This window comes from Schistocerca serialis, chromosome 1 (assembly GCF_023864345.2).
Source record: "Schistocerca serialis cubense isolate TAMUIC-IGC-003099 chromosome 1, iqSchSeri2.2, whole genome shotgun sequence".
Taxonomy (NCBI): domain Eukaryota; kingdom Metazoa; phylum Arthropoda; class Insecta; order Orthoptera; family Acrididae; genus Schistocerca; species Schistocerca serialis.
Window position 1 is genome coordinate 1024478199 of NC_064638.1, and position 18321 is coordinate 1024496519.

The 18321-nt window shown below is 38.2% G+C and overlaps 1 protein-coding gene across 2 annotated transcripts in view; it reads left to right on the forward strand.

Annotated features, from left to right (window-relative positions):
• Positions 1 to 5169: 5169 nt before the first annotated feature.
• LOC126413585 (protein GPR107) overlaps positions 5170 to 18321 on the forward strand; it is a 186387-nt gene continuing 173235 nt past the window's right edge. The window contains exons 1-2 of one of the 2 annotated variants that reach the window (XM_050083277.1): positions 5170 to 5355; positions 16991 to 17101. In XM_050083277.1, coding sequence (XP_049939234.1) covers positions 5281 to 5355; positions 16991 to 17101 — 186 coding nt within the window. In that variant the 5' untranslated portion in view covers positions 5170 to 5280. The remainder of the gene's footprint in view (positions 5356 to 16990; positions 17102 to 18321) is intronic. The other variant, XM_050083276.1, reaches the window with a different exon arrangement.

An 18321-nucleotide genomic window follows, 5' to 3' on the forward strand; every position in this document is an offset into this window, starting at 1 on the left:
TAAACCATAACGTTTCACCAGCTTCTGAAATTTGTCCTTACTGAAAGACTTGGTCAGGAGATCAGATAACATTTCTTCCATGCATAGATAACTGATGATTTTATTCCCCTGTTTCACATGAAGTCTTATAAAGTGATGCCTTAAGGCAATATATTTGAATCTTACACTGGTGGCATTATTTTTTGCAAGTTTAATAGCTCCCATATTGTCCCAAAGTATCAGCGTTGGCTTTAATGTTGGAGGAGATTCTATTTCACTCATCAGTGTACAGATCCAAAGAGCTTCTTGGATAGTGGAGGACAAGACCATATATTCACCTTCTACAGTACTCAAAGCAACAGTTCTTTGTCACTTACAAGACCATGATATCAATCCTCTCATTAGTCTAAAACAACTTCCAGTGATGGAGTGTCTGCTTTCCTACTCATTTCCCCAGTCACTGTATCCTTCCAAATTTATATTTCCAGTTTTAGAATATTGTAACTTATAATCAGCAATTCCATTTAAAAATCTGAATATTCTCCTGACTGCCATAGAGTGCTTTTCTCTCGGATCACTGCAAAACTTGCTTACTGCATTTGTGGAAAATGCAATGTCTGGTCTGGAATTCTGTGCTAAGTACAGTAGACTTCCTACAGCTTCCAAATAGGATACACTTTCCTTACATTTCTTGTTATCATCAGTTATTAGCAGTTTTGCATTGTTTTCCATAGGAGTACAAACAGGTTTACAATGTCCCATACTGAAATTTTCTAAGATTTTCCTTGAGTACAGAGGTTGATCAATCCATAACTCTTCTCTGTTGGCACTTCTTAGAATCTTCATGCCTAAGTATTGATTAATTTCCCCTAAATCATGCATATTAAATTCTGACCGTAACTGTTCTTTAAAAAAGTCCAAATGGCTTTCACTATTGGTTAAAATAAAAAAAAATCATCTACCCATATGACCATGATTGCAATTTCTTCATTGCTCCGTTTTGATTTATACTGGGATCTGCCTTTGACTGTAACATGCTTAGTTTTATCAAACTTTTATGCAAACATTTATTCCAGCAATGGCCACTTTTCTTTAATCCATATATGCCTTTCTTCAAACGCCAAATTCTCCTTTTCCCCTTATAAGGTCGTTTAACTTCGTCAGGTGGAATCACATATACTTCCTCTTCCAGTCTTCCATTCAGGTTTGCTGTTTTTACATCCATTTGATGAATTAATAAGTCTTTCTTTATGGCCAGAGCTAACAGGTATCTTAATGATGAATACTTCACCACTGGTGAGAAAGTTTCACTGTAATCTATTCCTTCTTTCTGGGAATATCCTTTAACTACCAATCTGGCTTTGAATTTTGGTATTGCACTCTCAGAATTTTTAATACTAAACACCCATCTTATTCTTAGTGGCTTTTTATTTTCAGGCATGTCAACCCATTCATTATCCACAAAAGATTACAGCTCCTTTTCAATAGCCTTTTTACAAACTCGAGCATTTGAACTTGCTAAAGCTTCATCAACTGTGATTGGTACATTTTTGATTGTTTGGGCAGCATACATTTCATAATCTGGATATTCTTTTCGTTTTGCTATATGTGAAGGCTGCCTTAAACTGACTTCCTCTGTTGAATCTTCTTCCTCAATTTGATTCTCAGGTAGCACATCAGCTTCCTCTTTATTCTCGTCTTCCTCTGTTTCAGTTTCCATCTCTGTTTCAGCACTATCACACATTATGCTTGGTTGCACTACTGTGTCATTTTGACTACTTTTCTTTAGTTCAGGTCTATAATCCTCCAAAAATACTACATCTCTACTACTTATTATCTTTTTATGTACATGATTATAAAATCTGTAGCCTTTTGAATTCTCACAGTAGACAACAAAAATATATTTTTGAGATTTTGCATCCCACTTTCCTCTTAATGGTTCACATCCAAAGACTTCTAAATCCTTTAGATCCAGTTTCTTCCCAGACCAGACTTCATAAGGTGTCTTGTATCTCACAGCTTTGGTAGGTGATCTGTTAATTAAACACACTGCTGTTGACACAGCCTCTACCCAAAAACACTTAGGTAGCTCAGCATTGCTTAACATGATTCTTACCTTTTCTACAGTTGTTCTGTTGGCTCGTTCTGCAACTCCATTCTGAGAAGGACTGTAGAGAATGGTGGTCTGATGCCTAATACCCATTCCATTCAACTGTTCTTTAAATCATCTGTTTACATATTCTGATCCATTGTCTGATCTAATAATTTTGATTTTCTTACCAGTGTGTCTTTCTACCATTTTGCAATAAATAACAAATACATCATTCACTTGATCTTCGCTACTTATAAAATAAACATGCATGTATCTAGAAAAATCATCTATGAATGTCAGGAAACAGAAGCTACCTCCTAGGCATTCATTCTCCATAGGTCCACAGAGATCTAAATGTATGAGTTGCAAGACGTCGGTAGATCTGCTCTGACTCGATTTAAATGCCAATCTAGCCTGCTTCCCTTGAAAACACACCTCACATTGCACATTATTCATTCCATAATTTTCCATCCCAGTTGCCATATTCTTCAGTAAAGTCAGACTTTTCCTATTCAAATGTCCAAGTCTCCTATGCCACAAGAAACCTTTTGCAGCATATACAGAGTGATTACCTGTTTCAGCAGTATTTTGAACTTTATTCACTTTGTAAATACTTCTTACATTACTTGCAGTAGCTACAATATCACCACAAGAGTCTATCACTTTGGCTCCCTCTGTATCGAAGATAACTTTATTGCCCTTCTTTACTATTTCGCTTACTGGCAACAAATTAGTTGCAATATTCTTTACATAATGTAGATCATGAGCAGTAACAATTTCCTGTTCCCCATTCACAAGGAAATTGAGATTCACTTTTCCTGCGAGTTCACACCTTAACTTAGATCCGTCAACTGTAGAAACTCCAATGTCAGTCCTTGACTGAACATCATACAAACCTGACAGAGCTTTGGTAATGTGCACAGATGCTCCTCAATCTAGAAACCATTCTGCATGATCGTCACTCGCTTCATTAAAAGAGTAAAAAAGAGAAAATGCCTACCTTTATCGGTAGTCTTTCTATCAGGACTACTAGAATTAACATGCTTCTTTTCTTTTATACTTAACTTTTCGTTACACTTTGAAGCAATTTGTCTAATTTTCTGGCATCTGAAACATCTTATTTGCTTCTTCTTCTTGTACTTAGAGTATAAAGCCGACGCTGTTTCATTTTCAGAAGCGTTAGAACCTGGTTCATTCTTCATGTCCTGTAGAATCTTTACTTTAACACTATCCGCAAATATTTCTCTGGTAGTCCAGCTAACAATAAAGTTCCATCCGCAATTTCAAAACCAATATTCATTCAGACGATTGGAGATTGAAATTATTTTATTAACATATTCACCAACGCTTTTACACTTATTCATCTTGTGGTTATCAGCTCAGGAAGTAATACTGCTTTTCTGGTTAAACCACCATCTTCAAATGCGTTTCTCAGTTTGTCCCATACCTCCTTTGCTGACACAGCCTTTACTATGTGAACATAATTCACTAGATCAATCAAAAGGATTAGTTTTGATTTCGCCTTCCGATCCTTAGTAGCAAAACTTGATTCCGTAGAATTTACCGTTCACGACGTCTCATAAGTCATCCAAGTGCAAATACGCCTCAACGGCAATTTTCCAGGTCGCGTAATGTTCGCGCCCTACAAGCCGCTCTATTTGCGGTATCTGTTTTGTACTCATTTTAGTTTCTTCTTCGTATAGCATACACAATCCAAGTGTATACAAACTCCCGCGCACATTTTACGCAAATACACGTCACCTTAAAGCTTATTATTTCGCTTTCATCCAGTACCTGGGCCCACAAACTGTTATATTTTATACAGATTAACGCAGCAAAATGACAGGTAACTCTATTTATGGGACAAAATAAACTTATGCTTTATTCGCATAACACATATTAATATATTTGACTGCCAAATTATATTACGTTGCCCCATGAAGAAACAAGGAACATATATATTCCATAGAGTCTAATGCACTCTGCACATCATATCTTGTGCGCCACTATGCAGGCTGGAAAATGTTTGTTCACATATCCCCAACACTAAGCACTGCGCTACCTCGCTCGGTTCAGTGGCATTCTAATCTGACTTGACAACAAGTCAAAGGCATTCTTTTTAAATATCGAGATCCTATAGTCTTCCAAATTTGTTTGTCCTTCTTCACTCGATCCTTGTGATTCAGTTTCTGTTGCTGTCTGTACTTAAAATGATAGGCGCTCTTCCTTGTTCCTTAGTAGTATTGCACGAAGTCTAGCGATCTGCACATTCTGACACTTCACGCGCTTTTGCAAGACATGAATAACTGCACTTAATCTAACCATTTCATCGTCAAAGTAGGTCTGTGTTGGCGATTCAGATGAATCTGGTACTGATATATGGAGAGTTGAACTGGCTGCTTCCGTGCCGTAGAACTGTTTTACAGCTTTAGACGGATTATCGGATCTTTATGGACGTTTCCTCTTCGTCGTCAGTTGAGGTAGCTTCTTCGGGATGTCAAACAGTGTAGGTACTGCATTCCACATGAGTTGGGTTGTCAAACAGTGTGGGTACTGCATTCCACAAGAGTTTATTATTGTCTGCATTCATGAACTAGTTTGGTTCAAAGGGTGGCGAGCAAAAAAGTTTAACATTATTGTAAAGGTAAATAGGGTCTTTTTTCATAAGGTCTTCTCGTCTGCTATTCACTAACCATTTTCTGCTCCTAAAACGAAACATTAATCATTAATACATTTGCAGTTTGCAAGCGAATCATGATGATACAGTTTAGTAACATGATGGTGTATACCTCTCAGGGTCCTCAGGAAACCTAAATAAAGACAGATGTAGTATCATTTTCTTGTTGTGGCTGCATTTTAGTGCGCTACAGACGCTCCCGTTTTTAAAAACCATTTTGCAAACCAAAATAAACGACTACCATTAGCTTTCACGATTGCGCCGAACTCAATAGTTTTATACGTAATGGCTGCTTGGCGCGTTGCTGGCGCAGTAGGCAACAAAATCGAGACGAAATGTGGTGACTGTTATTTTAGGCTGTGGTATGGTGCGGAAGCTGCTCCTGCGATTTTATTGTGATGTGTACACTTTCATCATAGATTTAGCTGTTGCGCAGAGTTTAACACATCTCTGGCGCATATGTCAGTAGATCGTGGCGTAAACAGTTTGTGGACAGTTGGTGTACTTTTTGTTTATATGATATTACCGCACTATGTTTATTAAGTTTATGATAATTATTTCATTCTTGTGTGTTGGATACGCCAGGATACATAAGCTGGAAATCAAGGTTAGTTTGTCAAACTGTCTTTACGTCGTGTGTCACATGAAACTGTTTTAACAAATCTTTGTCGCTTAATCCGTAGAAGCGTGTATTTTGGTTCTCGAATTGTAACGCAAAATATTTTTCCCATTCATGGTTGTGTTCATCGCAACGTTCCGAAGGCATGGTTTGTGTTACTTTAAACTGTTCACGGCAACATTCCTAAGTCATCCATCCATCACCATTTATGTGCAGCCGACGTCTTCATGAGTTATTTGAAACAACGTGTACACTGGGAATTGACATGTTCTACAAAATGCTTACGTGTTGTATAATACTACCTGCTATTAACTAGTCTGTAAAGGATCAAATAACAAATGTATGTAAATTGTATGAAAGAACATCACAAGAAGAAATATATAGTTTCTTGATTGATAGTATAATCATTAATTCGGTTGTCATAGTGCTAACGTGGTTTTGAGTTTAGGTAGTTGGTGTGCTAACGTGGGTTGTGGAAGAATTTGCAGTGAATTGTTACGATTTTTTAAAATATAGATCTGATTAGTTTAGTGGTTTTTGTGTGGAAAGAAGTCTAATTTTTTGAAGTTGCTTTTATGTTAGGTATGAATATGACAGTTAAGTTCATGAGTGTATCGTTACATTGTGGGATGGGTGGTAATTTCATGTCTGGCAAACAGTTTCTGCAGATGTTCGGTCTTATTGCTGAATATGTTAGATGTCGTGTTTGTGGCAACAACATGAGGTTGACGAGAGTTCCATCTGCTCGAGCCCCGGACATGTGTATGTGGCGTTGTTGGAGCGCGCGGTGGCGTGTGTGTTGTAACGCAATGCCGTAAATTAATTGTTTTATGATATTATTCGTTTTGGGATGGTGCGGTGTTCTTGTTGTTGTACATTTACCATGTCCCCTCCCTAAACTCCCAATTTTCCGCTATTGTTTTGCAAGTTTCATTTTATTGTTGGATTATTTATTTATTTTAATTGTATTTATGGACCTCTGAATTAATACTGTACATGACATGCACATGGTGATGCACATACATACATTTGATGTTGGACATTATGATAATTTGCTGGTGAAGTAATATGCCGGAAGTTTACACAAACATGAGCTTACATACATATTTTCTGAGAAGTTATGAACACACGAATTACATACTCAGTTACACATTTATATTTTAGTGCTGTATTCCTGTGACACATATATACACAACAGTATCTGGTCGGATATTCTCTCTGCACTTAATTTGTTTAGTAACAGATGATATAGATGCAATATTTTTGCACATACTTGCATTAATGCTTTATTGCTTACAAAATTCTTTGCTGCAATGTGTTTCATGTTTCTTTCCATCCAAGGGCTCAAAACTTAGGCAGTAAGAATCATTCCTGTCGACATGAACTACAATTGGCAGCCAGTTGTTCCCATTGTGTTCAGTTGCCCCGGGCAGAGCCTCCTCCACATGTTTGACAAGACATTTCAGCAACCACAGTTTGTTCTTATTTCCTGACCTGCCTGCTAGTTCCCTGAATGGTGCCATTAACTGCATAATGTTGGAGCTCCAACTCAACATTTGGTTTTAAATATTTCACATGCTATTGCACCATATTTCCTTGTATTCTATTGAAAGTCCCTATGAAGTCCAGTGCATGGAAAATTTTAATGTGTTTAATAGTTCCACCTATTAAAGCTTTTGCTGTATAACCTTCGCTTCTTTTTGAAATATGTTGATGAACCCGTCTCTCAGCATCCTTAGGGAAAGGGGGGGGGGCTTAGGGTGCCACCAGTTGCAGGTGTGTTACATTTGAGCAAATAATTCGTAATTTCTTGACAATTAGTCATACTTGAGCAGCCTTGCTCATGAGGTTTAAGTGAAGTTTTAACAGGTGGAACATAGAGCATGGAACTGAATTTGTTTATGAGCTACATAAAAGTTCTGAGCCAGATAGTATTTAGACTTACTTCAAGGGATTAAGGAGAACAAGGCCTCTTTGAGTGGGGAGGTGTATTATACACAAGTATCAGTGATGCTGTGCATCAATGGAATACAGACAGTGGTTTTCTACACCATGGAATCTGCTTGCCAGTTGGGATAGACATAGCAACAGAGAGCCTTAGAATATCATAGTAGAACCAAAATGTTTCAGACAGATGAAAATTTTAAATTATTAGTGATGAACAACAAAAGCTTTCATGAATTGTACAGAATTCGAAGGACTTTTGTAGGTCAGGTGGATTAACATAAAACTTTGTACCAAATGTCAGAAAAAACTCAAAATTGGTTGCAGAGAAGACCTCAGGGTGCAACTATATGGATACTGAAATCACATGTTAAAGTGGATTGATGTGGATGTGATCTTAGCCACTATGTAAGCAACTAGGGTATAAGCTGATTGTGTTTAGAGAATTGTTTGTTTAAGATTCTCGAAGAATGAGCCATAAATATGAAATTGGACATTCTGCCGGCTGCCAGATTCACCTGCAGGGTTAATGGGGAACTTGAGCATACCTCAGTCTTCAAGTACATTTATTTAAGGCTTCTACATTCCTGTAATAGACTGGGCAAATTACAATTATATATATAATTTATCATTGATAACTTCCTTTGCAGGCAGTGTTAAACCCTTCCACGAAAATGACCAGCAACAGATAGTTTAAAAATACATTTCTGATGAAAATATGTTGATCGTTTGCTAATTAAACACTTGACATTATTGAGGATATTTGCATCTTGATTGGGATCAGTGATCGTGATGTGGCTGCAGTCTAAAGTGATCACTAAGATACAAAGGGCTTCTAAAACAAGTATTAAATAAAATATGTTAAACAAACTCCGCAGATCACATCAGGCAGAAGAGGGATTGTGATCTGAGGTATTGTTGTTCCTGAGGAGAAATAGTCCTGAATAGGCCAGCAATTGGATCTGCAGAAGAATTGTGCACTGAATTAAATTAAGATAAGAAGAGGACAAGGGAAACATCTCCGTTGGGGATTGCTGCATGGAATTTGAAGACAATGAATAAGAAGGAAAAATAGAAAATTTGAAGAGAGAAATGGAGAGACATAATATGCTTCTTTTAGGGTTAAGGAAAAGGGGAATTTATTGTTGAGACTACAGTATGAGTTACAAAGGATTGGAGAGGAAGGAAAATGGGGTTGGAATTATGTGCAGGAAACATCTAGGCAAGAAGACAATGAGGGTTGTTCCAGTTTGCGACCGAGTGCTACCACTGAAATTAAAGAGGAACCCTGTGGTTGCATTGATCATTCAAGTTTAAGTGTCAAGATCAGATGTAGAAGAAGAGTAAGTGGACAAAATATTTGAGCTTATTGAGAAAGTAAACGAAGAAAATGGGAAAGAACAAATAAACTGTAATGATAGGATACTGGAATAGTATTGTGAGAAAGGGAAGAAGATAGTTGGAGACTATAGACTGGGAAAGACCAATGAAAGGAGAGAAACTGATCGCCTTCTATGAACAATTTGATCTCTGGATTGGTAATATATGGTTTAAGCACTATCAACGAAGATTAGACAGGGTGAGTCACTAACTATTGCTACCAAGAATAACTCTGAAAGTATGATAGGAGCTGCAAAGTTTGTGGGACAAAAGTTGCTTGGGACAACAGGGGCCATAATATGGCATTGGTTTCTTGTCGCTAGGTGGGGTCGCTTCAGAGATACGAAGGTCAACTTTGTTTTTTTAAAATGGGATGCTATAGTGTGGTACTTATATTCCGATAGCGGCTATTGAGACAAATCCAGTTATGTGCAACAGTAAGGTCTTTGAAGGTTAATGAAGGTCACAGTTGTGGCATGAACATACATTTAGAGGTGTTTGAAGTGATGACCATTGGTATCAATGAAGTGCTGCAATCTTCTTATCATGGTTTGAGTGGTATTCCTTATCACAGCGGCACTTATTGAAGCACATGCTGTGAACATTTCCATGGTTCGTGAATATAGCCTCATCAGTAAATAAAATCAAATTAATAAATGTGTCGTCCTTCTGAATCTGCAGTTGAGCCCATCAGCAGAATTCAGTGCAACACATACAATCTGTCACAGTTAATTCTTGGTGGAGACTGATATGGTAAGGATGATATTTATGGTGATGCAGAACCCGAACAACATTGCTCTGGCTCATACCAGATTCCCTTGCAATTTGACGTGAACTGACACAAGGATCTCGAATGACAGTGGCAAGAGTACTCATTTCCGTTTCCTTCTTAGTAACTTTCCTTTTGCCAGATATGTTTCCGATGCGTTAAATATCCAGTTGTTCTCAATTCATCATACACATATTTACACGTATGACATTTAGGGTGAGTACGTTGAGGATATCTTTCAGCGTATAAGTCTATAGCTCTCACCGAATTTTGTTAGCATTCTCCGTAAATGAGAAGCATATTGACTTGTTCTTCGAAGGAATACATCATTCACATTCTCTTAATTCGACAATACTAGTCTTATGGCTTCTATTAGTGTTGTATTGTGAAACTGTCGAATCGTGTTTACATGTCAGTAGCACTTTAGATGAATACGCCTTATTTAGTGAATATTTACTGTTTGCATGATATACAAGAGAGAATTGTCAGAGCATGTGCTTCGATAAGTGCCAAAGTGATGAGGAATACCACTCAATCCATGATAAGGAGACTGCAGCACTGCATTGATACCAATGGTCATTACTTCGAACACCTTGTGTAAATGGACGTTAATGCCACCTTTTTGACCTTCGTTGACCTTCAAAGACCTTACTGTTACATATAATTGGATTCATCTTGATAGTCGCTATCAGAAAATAAGTACCAAACTATAACATACCATTTAAAAAAAACAAAGTTGACCTCCATATCTCTGACGCGACCCCACATAGCAACAGGAAACCAATGTCGTATAATGGCCCCCATTGTCCCATGCAACATTTGTTCCTCAAACTTTTCAGCTACTATGATACTTCCAGAGTTATTCTAGGTGGCAATAGTTAGTGACTCACCATGTATATGTGGAAAGCTACAGGAGATATTGCTAGATATCAAATAGACTTTGTTATAATCAATCAGAAAGCCAGAAACAGCATTAAGAAGCCAAAAACCTTTCCAGGAACAGACACCGGTACAGACCATGATTTACTTGTAGCAGATATTAGGACAAGATTACAGTATTTTAAGAACAGATTATAGGTAAAGAAATTGGATGTTGGGAAATTGAAGAATGAGAACTTTAAGAAAGAGTATAGTCACTATGTCAAAAATAAAGTGGAATGCTATAGCTACCAATTTTGTGTGTATGCCACTCCATAGTTAGTGAATGAAATTTGTGATTGATTTGGTCACTAGAGGCCATGCAGCCTGCTAATACAATAGCAGTTGCTTGTGCAGCCTGTTGGCTGCACCCCCTGTTGGAACTAATGAATATATAGCGCAAGGCTCCTTGTGCCTTTGTATTGCTAACTGTGTTGTACCCTGACTTCCATGTGTTTGTGCTGTTCAAATAATAAATTACAGTGTTCTTGGGTTAGAATATGGAAAGTGCATAAATCAATGGAGAGTGATATACTATTAGAAATACAATGTTGAAAGGATTAGAGATAGAAATTGGAGAAGTGAAAAGATCAAGTAATAAGGAGAGTGGATACAAGGAAGTTGTTGGATAAAATGAAGTGCAGGAAATGGAGAACCAACAATTTGGAAGAAGGCAGAAGACAGTACAGAAATCTGAACAATTAACTAAGAAAGTTAACTGACTAGGCTAGAGATGATTGGATGAGGAAACAATATGAGGAAATAGAAGAATTAGAATAGAACATAAAATTGGAAGAAATGTACAGAATGTTGAAATCTTTAACCAGAAGAGAAGTGAGGAAAATAACCAAACAAGGAATGTTTAATAACCATGGGAAGAAGACAGTATGTGTAAAAGAAGAGAAGCAAGTTTGGAAGGAGTATGTGGAAGAGCTATACAGTAGACTGGCAGATAACACCAGGCTTATTTTGGAAGATGAAGGGGCATAGAATGAAGAAGATCAAGGTCCTAAGATATCAGAATGGGAATTAGAGAAATTAGTCCAGCAGCTTCTGGAGCAGAAGACATTAGGCTGTCATAGAATACCATGCGAGACACTGGAAGTCTTAGCTCCAGATTCAGTAGCCCCATTAGCTGAAGTAGTAAACAGAATTCGTGACACAGGAATTTGACCTCAGTGACTACCTAAGATCATTCTACTACCTTTACCTAAAAAGTGCAATGCAAAAGAACGTAAAGACTGTAGGACAGTTAGTTTTGTCAGTCATGTTACAAAGGCTGTAGAGAAAGTTGTTCTAAGGAGAATTGAAAAGAAAATTGAGAAAATACTTGGAAAGACCAGATCAGTTTCAGAAAGGATAAAGGAACAGGAGATGATACAGGTTGTCTAAGGGTGATTGGAGAAAGAGTAATAGAAATGAACAAGGAGGTGTGAATTTGTTTTATCGACTGGGAGACTGGAGTGTACTGCTGAGAATTTTAGAAGATATTCTTACAAATTGGAGAGATAGAAAGTCAATAAAAGAGATGTACACAAAGCAAAAGGTGACAGAATAGGGAATGAGGGGATGGAAGAGATGAGCATTGGAAGGGCTTGTAAGGCAAGGGTGCTCACTGTCACCAAAGCAGTTCAACATGTATCTAGAAGAACTGATAGGTGAGGTCCTAAAGGACACAGAAGGTGTTGTAATTGGAGGAGAATGGGTAAAGACTAATAATAAATATGTGGACAATCAAACAGTGATGGTGGGGTCAGATGATGAGGTACAGCAGATGTTGAAGAGTATTGCAAGAAGGAACGAGGTGTGTGGCATGAAGGTCAACGTGGTAAAGACAACAGTAATGAGAATAAGTAAGAAGGAAGCTCCAGTTAACATATTTTAGATGCAAAAAAGAGATAATAAGTAAAACTTAATGACGTGGAATGGAAACTGTACAGATGAAATAAGGAGGGCGGTATCTTTGGGAAAAAGAGCATTTGAAAAGGTGAAGCAGTTAGCCTGATAACATCTAGAAGAATTCCAGTGGAGATGAGGAAAAGATTGGTAAATGTTGTATCTGAAGTGGAGTGTTATACGGCAGTGAATCGTGGCAGTTAGGGGAAAAAAAGGAGAAAGATATTGAGAAAGTTTTGAAATATGACTACAAAGAGGAATGCTTAAGAATGAAGAAGTAATGAAGAAATTAGGGGAAGCAAGATGATTATTGGAAGGAATCAGAAAGAGGAAAATATCTGGCCGGCACATATACTGTGTAGGAATTGTTTGCAACACGCGTTATAGAGGGAAAATTGATAAGAATGAGAGGAAGAGGTAGGAAAAGAATTGTAATAATGAGTGACATTAGAAGACAACAAACTTACAAACAGATGAAGGAAGATGCTCAGAAGAGGACGCAATAGAGCCTCTAGTCAAAACGTTTCATAAGACAGACACATTAAAGAAGGAGTTAGAAATATCCATTCTAACAGATAGCGTTTAGAGGAACTGTGCTCCAAGTTCATACACGTAATTGATGAAGTCCTAACCAAACGTCTATGAAGAAGGTCTGTTAAAGTTGCCGGAGAAGTACCTTCACCATTATTTCCATCTCCCTAGCATTACATACAAACAATAATGGAAAGAATAAAATGTTCTCAGTCTTCCAGTAATACTTTATCCGTACAATAAAAGGAAAGGTAGAAAAGGGCACTTACTGTACTGTACACTCATCAGTCACCATTATTGTGACACTATACTCGTTCCCCATGTGCCTCTTTTCAGGGGTGCATTTGGCCTTGACTTAATTTTTACAGAGGACAATGCATGACTGCATTGAACAGCACAGGTCGAGGAGCTCTTGGAACGAGACGATATTCAGCAAATTGACTGACCTGCTCATTCCCCCATCTTAAATACCATTGATCACATGTGGGATGCATTGGGCAGATGTATTGCAGCATGTCCACATGCACCAATGACCATCCAGCATTTGTCAACTGCGCTGGTTGAGAAATGGAACACTCTACCACAAGAACTGCTTATGAATCTTGTGGCCAGCATGGGAGTATGTTACAGAGCATACATTGTCATCCACAGTAATCCCACACACTTAAGAAGTGTGTCCCAACTTTTGTAATGTCCAGGGAACCATCATAAATCGCAGAGACTTCAGTGTAATTATTGTCTTTTAATAAAAGTATCATTTCTGTTGGTCTGTGTATTTCTGTCAGTTACCTTCTGTACTATACTGTAGCAGCTCTGTCTGTAGTCCAGTTACTGAAGGAAGATTAGGGGGAAAATTGGTTTAGTCATCAATTTTTGCACATGGTAGGGAAGAGTGCTATGAGCAAAATCCTGGCTGGTGGTTATGTGGGGATGTTTGAAGGTCACTTTTTATGTTTTTTGTGGCTAACAGTAGAACAGCAGCTACCAACAAAAATGTTTTCCAATACAAAATTTAACTACATGACATTTCCAACACAAAAATTTTATTCGTTTTTTTATTAGGACTAATAGTTTCCACGTTGCAAGAGATGGAAGTAGAAGGGAAGGTAGATCGCTGATTTGTGGTCATGCAGTTTCCTTCTTCATAGCTCTGCAAAATGGAGAGTGAAGAGGTGATTTCCCAGTTTCTCTACTGCAGTGTGTCACAAAAAGCAAATACAGTATATTTCACAAAATTATACTGATCCTTCCGCAGCACATCTTATGAATGATTGGCAGCACAGTGTGCAGACATGCCTGGAATGGGGGAGGGGGGGTGGGTTGCTTATATTCCACAAACACAACACAGAATACAGATATGAATTACTATAATACTATCACAAGAAATGTAAATGGACAGAATCTAAGTAAATCTCTGCACACTATTCTGCACTGCTAAAGAGGAAATTAATTAGCTTACTCAACCTGTACAGCAGCTGTGGTGTTCTTCTGGGAAAGCTGACTTCCTCTATTACCAGTGCTGCTCACTTTTCAGTTTACTTTCAGACTATTCCTCCCCAGCATTTGCTGTCCAGTTTTCTTATGTGAGTAGACAAAATAAATTCACTGAGCCTGCATTTATATAGACAAGTTATCTTAGGTACGTGAGTACGTATTTGCAGTTTTTAAGTGAGCTGTCATGGAAAAAAGCTCAAGAACAGGAGCTGTCATCTGCCTACCATACTAAAGAACCCCCAAAGTGTAACTTAAAAATGGTTCAAATGGCTCTGAGCACTATGGGACTTAACTGCTGAGGTCATCAGTCCCCTAGACCTTAGAACTACGTAAACTTAACTAACCTAAGGACATCACATACATCTATGCCCGAGGCAGGATTCGAACCTGCGACTGTAGCGGTCACGCGGTTCAAGAAGGTAGCGCCTAGAACCGCTCGGCCACTCCGGCTGGCAAAGTGTAACTTACCATCGTTATGTATTTTACAATCTTGGTTTTGTTGTCGTTGCTATCAGATGCTGGAATACTTTTCACAGCACGAGAGGTATAAAATGCATCACCCAAGCCTCAGCTATCCTAACATCTGAAGAGGCCAAGTGTTTTAAATTGTCTCCCTCTGCAACAGTAGTAGGCCACCTAGGTGTTATGCAGCTTCAGAAATTTCAACATCATTTAAGCAATGCAATACAGCAGATTATTGTTCTAGACTTGAACATGATCAGTCCCAATCCATCTGACATTTTCACAACCATCTTGTGAGATTGACTGTGGATGTGTGGTAAGTGGCTCCATTCAGTGTAGCCCACTATTCAAGTGCCAGCAATTCCCAAATGGAAGAAATTTATACAGTCCGTCAGTAACACAATGGTGTGAGAAGTGCAGTAACTTTGTGGTCATTCATCAATTCGCCACCAAGTGACAACAACATGATAACACAGCTCTACAATACTCAACCAATGCTAGGTAGCAGTAAGGTGTCACTTTTACCAACACAGCCCCTTTTCCAGCCACACTGCATAGATCATTAACATCACACTTGCAAAATATACACTTCTCAGCGATTGTTTATAGGACTGTATTCTACACAAGAGCACCCTTAAAAACTCCCATTTTAGTATTCACTTGTCGAAGGGAAAATATCTCCACTGTATAAACATGAGCTCAGTGAAGTTATTTTTTCTGCTCACATAAGAGAACGAGACAGGAAATTCTGTAAACTTGAATGTGAAAGTAAGCAGCTCCCATTGTGGGAGAAATTGTCTTTTCCAGGAGAACGTTATAATTGCTGTACAAAAAGACTAACAATCAATTTCCCCTCTAGCATTGTAGAACAATGGGTAAAGATTTACATAGAATCTGTGTGATGTGTTTCCTGCATTTGTTTTATTAGCAACTCATATTTGTATTCTTTGTAGTGTTAATGCACCTAGTGGAAAATAAATACACCTGGGCCTGTCTGCGTACTGTGTCACCAGTGATTCATAAGGTGAGCAGCAGAACTATTGGGTTAACTTTGTGAAACACCGTATAATTGCTTCTTGTGACATAATCCTGTATAAATTATGTTATAGAGTGTGAGGGGCTGGGGTGAAGGGTAGAAGTGCGAGAGAATGCAGGTCGCCGCATTGTGGTCATGCACTTCCCTCCTTTGTAGGTCTGCTAACTAAAGAGCAAGCAGGCAATTCGCACTCTCTCTACCACATTATGTCACAAGAAGCGATTATATGGTGTTTCACAAAGTTAACCCTACCGTTCCGCTGCTCACCTTATGAATCACTGGTGACTCAGTGCGCCGATAGCACAATTCTTCTGCACTTAGATGTGCTGGACACATTTAATGTTTGTTCTCAACCAGTTAGATTAACAATAAATGTGAATTTTATACCATTAAACCATTATTTTTAATCATAGCTGAGATTTTCCCATCACCTGCGACATGTAAATTATTGGTCCTAGAAAAGAAAAAACAAAAGGCTGTTTTTGTAGGAAATTAATTTTAATTTAATTTTGTGCATGGAACCATTTTTCACTAAAAACTGTGGTTTTCGGAGTATTCAAGAAAAACAAAACAGTGACCACCTCACTCCCCACCCCTTCGCTCACACCTCACCAATCAGTATTTTTAGAATGTGCTCATGGCAGGCCATCCTACAATTATACAGAATTTTGTCTACACAAGTCTTTTCCATGTTCAATGTTTTTTGGTCTTCGTTGACTGGCCTACTTACTATACATCAAGCAAAAGTTACTTTCATCCTTATGTTTTGCACACCAGTTTGCATACTGTTGGTAGTCCATATACTTTGTCCAGAAGAATCTAGCTATGCAACTGAATGTTTCAAAGACAAAATTAGTTATAATAGAGTGTGTATCAATGCGGTCGATTAGTTCGTGGACTTTCTGCAATTCCTCCCAAGGTAGCTATATATTGTTAAATCAGTCACATTAGTTTCTAGACAGAGGATACAGAGGTGAGAATATTTTGTGTGTGTGTGTGTGTGTGTGTGTGTGTGTGTGTGTGTGTGTGAGAGAGAGAGAGAGAGAGAGAGAGAGAGAGAGAGAGAGAGAGAGAGAGAGAGGAGAATATATATTCAATTGTGAATGTTTTACAAAATGTGTTTGTTATTTTTAACATTTGATATAATACTTTGTTATTTAATGATGCATAATTATAACTATTTATTGTTGCAGAATGATGCCCGAAAATACATTGCTCTTAGCACGTTTGGTTTTTACAAACGTGGAATATTAGATGTGAAACTTACAGACTTCCATGCACATCCTTTTGATGAAAATGCTGTTGTGAGTATAATACATGATTACTGGAGCTTTTACATTATTTTTCTTTACATATGGTTCTTAATTTTAATTTGTACAGATTGTGAAAGACAACAGCTGTATAGAGATGTATTTTTTCGTCATTTTCTCTGATTGTATGTCCTCGGCCTTCTTTCTGCTATTTGTACTTGGCCTTCAGAGGAATAGAAAACATGCATTATGACCTTGCATTGCCATTTGTGTTTGCACACTGTACAACATGGACTGGCACTTGAACTTCAAGTATCCATGTCCGGCACACCATTTTAATATATCAAGCGTTTTCATAAAAGCTCACACTGCTGGATGAAATATTAATTCAGGACACTGATAGTGATGTTAGATGATACGTTTGTCTCCAGATATACTCCAGACAGAAACAAGAATATGCCGATGCGATTGTTTAAAGATTTATGATGACCTTCGACAACAGAAGATGCTCTATGTACAGGGTGTTCCAAAACTATTAACTGAGATTAATACAGGAGGTAGAGAACATCAAAACAAATATATTTTGGTAAGCAACGTATGGTGTTTGAAGTCAACTTGTATTCCTAGGAAACATTTTTTTAGTGGTGCTGAGATAAGCCTTTGTGTTTGTCACTGACTGGAATATGTACTGACATGCAAATATTCACAATTCGCGTGTTTGGGCGCATGTGAATCCATGTCGTACTCGATCTTGTGCTTATAAATAGTGATTCGGTGTTAAAAGTGTGGGCCAGCATTCTCGGTGATAGGTTGATTGGACCATACACTCTTCCATTCCACCTCAGTGGACAGAGATACTGCTTCTTTGTGGAAAGTGTATTGCCAGAACTGCTGGATGCTGGAGTATGTACCTCCAAATGTTAGACAGAGGGTGGACTTGCAGCACAGTGGGGCACCAGCCCATTTGAGCATTGCTGTGAGGAATCATCTGAGAGCCTTCTTCGGGAAACGATGAGTTGCCCGAGGTGGCCCTGTGGCCTGGCATCCCGGTCACCTGACCTCATGTGCCAGGATTTCTACCTCTGGGGACATATGAACGAGCTGTTGAATGAAACTGTTGTGTAAACAGAAGACAACCTCATGGCTAGAATTTCTGTTGCTGCTCGTACCGTAAGAACTCACCAGGAATCTTTGGAGGCACAACAGTCAATGATCCGATGATGTACAGCATGCAAACAGGCCAGTGGTAACACATTCGAGCATTTTCTGTGAAT